Genomic DNA, 7,279 nt, shown 5'->3' with positions numbered 1-7,279 from the left:
GATTCGGTTTAGATCTTGTTTCTTTTCCTAGGACTTTTTTATAGTGTTAGTAGTACCTTCGCTATGCGACTCATTGGAGTTCTTTAGAACTTTTTATTTAATCTGTCTTTCATCTGTGCCTTTTTTACTTTCTCGACTGGTTCCTAATTTTTCATCTGATATGGTGACATTCAAGTGCCACTTCAGACTGCTCAGCTATCAAATATCAAAGGCTGATAACAGAACATATTGACTCATGTAATGAACCACAGAGTAGTGTTCGACACATCAAGAATATAAAAGAAAGGAGTCTGGTTCCAGACAGGTTAAAATATGACATAAATAAGATACCCAACTCTCTGCATTAACCAGCCTTTCAGAATATTTAGGGGAGGCGATCTTATCAATCAGCGCAAATCATGTGATTAATATTCATATTAACATAACTACTTTGTCCAAGGTAACTCATAATGTGAGAAATTCGAGACTAGCCAGTATCTTGATATGAGTCCGGACTCGAAAGGAACATTCAATTGTGCCTCCTTATATGTCATACCTCTGCTTGTTTGTTACTCTGTTATTAATCATCAGTGCCAAAGTACCGGTCGCCAAACTCACCCATGCCTGGTATGACACGAAACTCCTCATTCAACGCAACATCAATCTCTGAAGTGACGATTTTCAAGGATGGGAACCTTTTGCAAACACAATGGATACCCTCGGGAGCCTAAATTCCAGAGTGAACATATCAGTAAACTTTGGCAATCTAAGATAGAACAAGATATTGCAACCACTATAGATATGCCTTCGAGAAAGTTATCAAAGATAGTAACTTACAGAGATTAGGTTTAGGAATATAATGTGGGATTCTGGAACTCCTTTCTGTATGAGAAGTTCTATCGCTTGGTTTGCAGAGTTACCTTCAAGAAAGTTATCGGAGGTAGTAATCAATCATCTAGAAGGCAGCTAAGAATAATTTCCAAGGATAAACAACAAATTCATCTAATCATAATTTGTCAGAACTTTGACATATCACATATGAATGCAAGCAAAGATCCTAATAGTGCTACTACTAAATAACAAAAAATAAAGATTGCTCCTAAATGAATGTGAGAATTTCTCAATCATTTCAGTAGGAAGGGATCCTTCCAAATATTGTTCAGCAGGAAAATGGCCAAATTTGGCGTAGTTATACTAGCAGTAAGCAAATGTATGGCTACAGGTTAGCACACAAGGAGCTTGTTATAGTAAAATCTTTCTGTGGACAGGAAATAAGATTCCAATGAAGTGAATAATTTCCAACAGGATCTACGTTATTCATTTGAGAAGTCAGAATAATGAGGGGCCAAGAAAAAGCTCATGAAATAGGAAATTGCAGTTAGAAGATAACTACCAAGTGCACCAACTAAAGTAAGAAAAGGGTAAGAATGCTAAAAGAACAGACATACTTGAGACTTTACTACAGAACAGAGAATGGCAAAATTATGGGATCATAATCAGGAGTGGAATGGCACCGCTCCAACGTTCAAGTGAATAGAAAAGTATTACCTGTAGCAAGAACAGGATCTAGAAGCAGGACATGCCGTTCTGAAATATCCTTGGGGAGCTTCTCATATATAAGCTGCTTAAGTTGGAAACAGCTAATTGAATGTTAAAAGATAACTAAAATGTGAACCTCAAGTACTAGGTGGAATCTCTTATTGGGTAAACAGAATATTTACCTGTTTTCCATTGTCTCCATCACGGTGGATGAGAATTTTTCCGATTTTTATTCCTTTGCAACATGCTCGCAGTGCATTTTCCATGCTTTCTCCACTGTAAATGACAGACAAGAAATACTGGTTAGCAGAAATATTCCTGTATTGAGACAACATGACCCTAGCATCAGGGCCGTGAAGCTGAAGAGTGTGTATCTAGACTAATTACTGCTTCCCACTGCAAGATAACAACCTGTCTGTCAACACATTCCTGGAGCAAGATGCCAAAGCCAGATGACTAGAACTACCAAAGTCAATAACTGATTTAAACCTCACCTTCGGACAATAGAGACCCCACATAATTTCTTGCAAAAGTCAACCCCAGTGTAAACAGATCCTGGAGTGGAATAAAAGCAGATTTTCAATGTTGTGGAGAAGAATTGTGCCAGTAAATTCATATAATCTTCACATCCGGCTATTCAAACACAGAAAACACACTCTCAACACCTTCAGCCTTAAAAAACTATTCCAAGAATGTCACTATAATCCGGCCTCCCCACTAAAGCACATCACTCACACACCAACAGACCAAAACCAGTATATATGAAGACATAAAACTGAAAAGGAAAGAGATTAATGACAGTAACAAATGAATTGCAAGAAAAGAAAAGAAAAAAAACACAAGAAAGAAACGTATTATGGAGTATGGACCCACGCTTCTTTAGTTATTCTAGCCCAACACACCTGTTGGCGTCACTACTTGCTTCTCGGTGAATGGCAGATGGCCCAAACCATGTTCCACAACCTTGAAAACTCAGCAGAAACAGTCATTACACTCTATCACAAGAACAAAGGTACAAGAGGAATTTTGGAGAAACAGATAAAATTTTACCAAACGGATAAGTCGGTCTGAATAAAATACAAAATCATGCTTCGATATCTCCTTGTCTCGAATCAGTGTATGCATACCTCTTATCTGCCACATGACTCATTAACATAAGCAAATTGAAACAACGGATGAATCAAAGCTGGACAATATTCAAATTCAACCAAATTGCATATGTAACAGCAGAGGTTAAGGAAGATCTTTATGCACAGTAGTGCTATCCATTGACATCATATTCCTATCCAATAACATCATACTGCAAATAGAACCATTCCCACATTGGTGCTGACAGACAAAAAGACAAGATCTTTTTGGTTTCTTCTTCTTTCTTTCGGTACTTGATTAGATACATGTACAAATGAAAGGAGAAGACAAACTTCAAGCCTTACTCATCTTTCCAAAGGGGTATTCAGATTTTGCTCATTAAACACTTTAATCTGTGATTTTTGTTTATATCTTTTCCATATACTCTCTGCTGATGTCTAATACCCAAAAACAAAAGCCATGCTAACATGACATTCTAGTTCACATGGACTTTTGCATAATTCCAACTATTATGCTCCAACTCCAATATCATACGGTGCCTCTTTCTACATTTACCTATATACTTGATTTTTATGGTAAAATTGAACGATTATTATAGTTCACTGAATATGATCAGTTTGTTTGGAGATATAAACCACAAAATATTATCACTAATACAGTACACACAGCAAGTTTTACTCTCTCTTGCAAATACTGTATATACTACAAAAATTAATTTCACAAAATAAAATTATATCAACACATGGAGCATAATAACAAAAGACATACCTGAAAAGTTGACTGAATAACATGCACATTTGGATATATTTTGCACAGATCATGTTGACCTAGCTTTGTGTGGATATGTTGCACAATTAAATCAATGGCAACATGATTGTCGCCCCCCCGTGGGATGATCACATCAGCATACTTCTTTGATGGCAACACAAAATCATCAAAAGCAGGCTTCACAAATTTAGCATACTGCAAAGTCAACAACATGCTTCAGTGAGTGACATGAAAATCAATGTCACAAGGGGTTTAAAGAGACTAAATCTCTAAGAGTTGCACTCTCAAAGTTCTGCAAAATTCAGAGCATGAGAACCTTGAAAATCAAGAGCAATATTGGAATGGACTTTATTCTCGCTTCAATTTGAATGAACTGATTACTAATCCTGGCTTTTGAAGTTATAATTCATGATCCATGTAATTTTAGCGGTACAGCAGAAGAGTTTTCTACCTCCAGCCAATAGACAAACACAAATGAATTGATATGGAAGTCCAGATCCGCTTTTGTTGATATATGGGCTCAACATGGGGGTTTCTTCCAAAGACATGTATGCAGCAGCACCAGTTGAGTGCTTGCATTTAAGTTACTAATTGATGGGATAAAACAATTTCCATGATACCATTTGCTGAAATACATTTTGATTAAGACACATCTTAGAAGTCAGAGTCCTACACCAATTTATAAGATGTGCATATCTATATTTTCCAGTCATTTCATTCTTAACAGGCAATATAGTGTAGAACCAAGAAGAATGAATGAAATGAGTCCTATACTTTGGCAATTAAACCACCAGCAGGCATTAGTCACAGTACATAAAAACTTGTGTTGCAAGTTTGAAACATGTCCTTAAAAACAGGGAAAGGTTCAAGTTCAAGAAAATGGATACTTTAACAAATCATTATATCCATTTGAGTGCATGCCACTTTCTTCTATATTAGGTCTTTGCACAATCAGGAAATAGGCTCCACTAATGCATGCAATCACATACACAGATACATAATAATAATAATAATAATAATAATAAATCAATAAATAAATAAAATAAAACAATTGATGCTATGAATAGCAGGAACAATTTGAGTTATGCTTTTATCAACAGATATTCAGCAATGTACTCTAATGCAAATATACTTAGCAATGAAATGCCATAATTTAATATTAGATTAGGAATAAAACATGATTTATGTGAAAAATCACTCTCAAACCATGGCTGACCGTTTTTATATTTCATTAATTGATGAAAAAATATAAGCATAAAGTGCTAACCTGTTCAAGAACAGAGTTTATGTCCCTCCCCCTCTCAACCGTGTCACGCCTTATTCTACGAGCAAGCCTGACATCAGCATCTAGAAGCAATACATCACCAATATTAATAAAGGGAAGAGAGGAAAAGCAAGAAAAATATAGTAGTAACAGATAAACATTCTTAACTGCATCTTTCTTAATTTGACAGTCAAATAACTCCAAGGCAGACTATCATGCAACATGTCCAACTAGACTTCCATGGTTTGATTACAATATTAAGTCACTAAAGGCAGCTTTATTGATTAAAATAACACAAACATATGGCATTCTGACCCCAAACTTGTTTCCATTTTAAGTTGAACTAAAAGCTAAATGTACAAGTAGAACCAATATGCAGATTTCTAATTATTACAGTGCTTATTCTTCTCAAGAGTGCTGCACTTTTAATCATCCAAAGGCAAAAAATTTCCAATTTAGTAATTGGCTATCAGTTTACCAGTTAGCACTTTAATGTGCTTATGTAGGGCATGAACTTTCTGATCATGCACAAACACGCACCACACAATCTCCAATACAACTAGGTAAGGACTCAAACCTGTATCAACAAAAATTTTCATGTTCATCAGGTTGCGGACGCGCTGGTCATGGAAAACCAGAATCCCCTCTAGGATAATCACATCAGAAGCATTTACCTGACAAATAATGTTTCAAGAACTAGAAAGAATTCGCATGTGCAAATGACCCCCTCTAGAAGAATAAAGGCAAAGAGATTGAAACATAATCAGGAAAAAGGAGTAAATAGTGGCAAGAACAATTCAAACGCTCAAGTATTAAATTTCAACTTCTTACTTTCCATGACAGACTAGAGCTCTGCCACTGTTTATAGGGTCTTAACATCATTGAATTCAATGTATGGAAAAAATTGCACCAACTGCACTGGGTTGACTTTTAGATATTGTCAAAATTTACAAACTCTCCCAATATTATCACTGCATCATTCACCCTCTTTGTTGGTAATTTCCTAAATAGAGTTGTGGCAAGAAGAAAATAATTGTGATACCACATTTCCTTTCAATCAAAGCCAATGGTGACAGCAATACAAAGGCAGCAATCTCCAACTTTTCTAAAAGGAAGAGATTCCAACTTGGGTACTAGGATAAAAATCCCTAAATGATTAGCCTAAAATTTCACCATTTACCATGCCATATCCAAAATGTGTACACTGGTCACGAAAACACAAAGCCACTTTTGCAGAAAATGCAGTAAAGAAAGTACCTGCCTGAAGCTCTCCGAACTTCGGCGATGATTCTTAAAATCATAGATAGGAACTTGATAAGATTGTCCACCTCTCAGCTTTTGAATACAGTCTAAAAGTTGCTCGGTATCAAAAGCATCTACAACAACAACAACGGCATACTTTACCAACACTCCTAAGTCCTAACCACTACAAAAATAATTATTTAACAAAGAGCTAACAAAATTTAATAAATCAGTCAATTTTACCAGGATGATCAAAATTATACTCATGCACTCGCTTCGATTCTTCAGGCGTCAAACCACGATAAAATGAATCCTAACATTCAAAAACAAAAAATCATAATAATAAAATTAAAATTAAAATGACAATTGAATTTGAGACTTAACAAAATCAAATCCAAAATGATTAAAAAAAGAGAGAAGAAAACCTGATTAACAAGAACAACACGATGATCATGAAGCTGTTGAATGATCATATCACATACTGTAGTCTTGCCCGATGCCGTACCACCAGAAACTCCTACAAATTAATAAAATATCCAAAAATGAAAAATATTATTATCTGATTAATGGCTAAATAATTAAAAAAATTACGAGTAAGTGAAATTTACCAATGACAAAAGGTTGTTTGGGAGCGTTAGAGTCGGACAAGGCTGAAGAGCTGGCGGAGGCGGAGCAGTGAGAGGGAGAAGCAGTGGAGGAAGGAGGAGAAGAGAGAAGACCGTCGAGACGGAGGCCGGAGAAGTGAGGACCTGAGGCCTTCTCCATTACGTAGTCTATGGAATTGGTCTCTTCCGGCATCGTTTTATAGTCTTTACTTTTCTACAGGAATGCCTATAGAGCTTGTTTCGAACAGAAGAAATGTGCTCTTTGTTTGGTGTGTAAGTGCTGTAACTGATTCTTTGTTAGTTTTTTCTTTCAGAAAAAAGAGAAAAATGTGAAGCTGCGTTGCGAGAAGAGGAAGATGCTGTCGCGTAGTGGGCCAGAATATTTTGGGTTCCATATTCCATTTTTTCAAGGAAGAAAGAAAATTTTAATTTCTAATGTCATTATTTATTCATAAAAAATAATCAGTTACATGAAATAATATATAATTCTTGTGAAAGTACAAGTAAAATTAGTATAAAAGTTGTTATAATCTCATTTTTTATCTCTATTTTTTTATATTTTAAAAAAATTCAAAATTCAAAAAAAAATATTTTTTTTCAATAAATTTAGTTAATTTTAATTATTTTATCATTTTTATTTATTTTTAACAAATCATAAAAAAAACAAAAATCTAGAAGATAAAATATATATATATATATATATATATATATATATTTTTAGAGTTGAAATTTGACCAATAATTGAGTATCAGATGCAAAAATAAATTTGGAGAGTGCAAGTGCTGTAATTGAT

At 34.9% G+C, this 7,279-nt stretch overlaps 1 protein-coding gene across 2 annotated transcripts; it reads right to left on the bottom strand.

Annotated features, from left to right (window-relative positions):
* Nucleotides 1-313: 313 nt before the first annotated feature.
* LOC133692228 (uridine/cytidine kinase UKL1, chloroplastic-like) lies at nucleotides 314-6,862 on the bottom strand. 2 transcript variants are annotated; one of them, XM_062113018.1, is made up of 14 exons: nucleotides 6,490-6,862; nucleotides 6,307-6,398; nucleotides 6,125-6,194; nucleotides 5,897-6,015; nucleotides 5,118-5,313; nucleotides 4,643-4,722; nucleotides 3,376-3,570; nucleotides 2,569-2,652; nucleotides 2,421-2,481; nucleotides 2,013-2,073; nucleotides 1,701-1,794; nucleotides 1,528-1,600; nucleotides 817-899; nucleotides 314-706 (listed from the first exon to the last, which is right to left on the bottom strand). In XM_062113018.1, the coding sequence occupies exons 1-14, from the start codon at nucleotides 6,677-6,679 to the stop codon at nucleotides 560-562; spliced, it is 1,545 nt and encodes a 514-aa protein (XP_061969002.1). In that variant the 5' UTR covers nucleotides 6,680-6,862; the 3' UTR covers nucleotides 314-559. The 2 variants fall into 2 exon arrangements, with proteins under 2 accessions (XP_061969002.1, XP_061969009.1); XM_062113025.1 differs by having other exon boundaries at nucleotides 5,217-5,313; nucleotides 6,490-6,860.
* Between the last annotated feature and the right edge of the window lie 417 nt (nucleotides 6,863-7,279).

Source organism: Populus nigra, chromosome 1, assembly GCF_951802175.1.
Source record: "Populus nigra chromosome 1, ddPopNigr1.1, whole genome shotgun sequence".
Classification (NCBI taxonomy): Eukaryota; Viridiplantae; Streptophyta; class Magnoliopsida; order Malpighiales; family Salicaceae; genus Populus; species Populus nigra.
The sequence above is the reverse complement of the archived record's forward strand: the minus strand, read 5'-3'. Positions and strand labels throughout refer to the sequence as shown.

What these genes read in the sequence shown, in the direction of transcription:
- LOC133692228 (XM_062113018.1), bottom strand. Translation starts at nt 6,679, where the DNA reads ATGCCGGAAGAGACCAATTCCATAGACTACGTAATGGAGAAGGCCTCA. An exon ending in CAAACAACCTTTTGTCATTG is followed by an intron (nt 6,399 to 6,489) that starts GTAAATTTCACT and finishes ATTAATTTGTAG; the next exon opens with GAGTTTCTGGTGGTACGGCA. An exon ending in TTATTCAGTCAACTTTTCAG is followed by an intron (nt 2,653 to 3,375) that starts GTATGTCTTTTG and finishes GTCATGTGGCAG; the next exon opens with ATAAGAGGTATGCATACACT.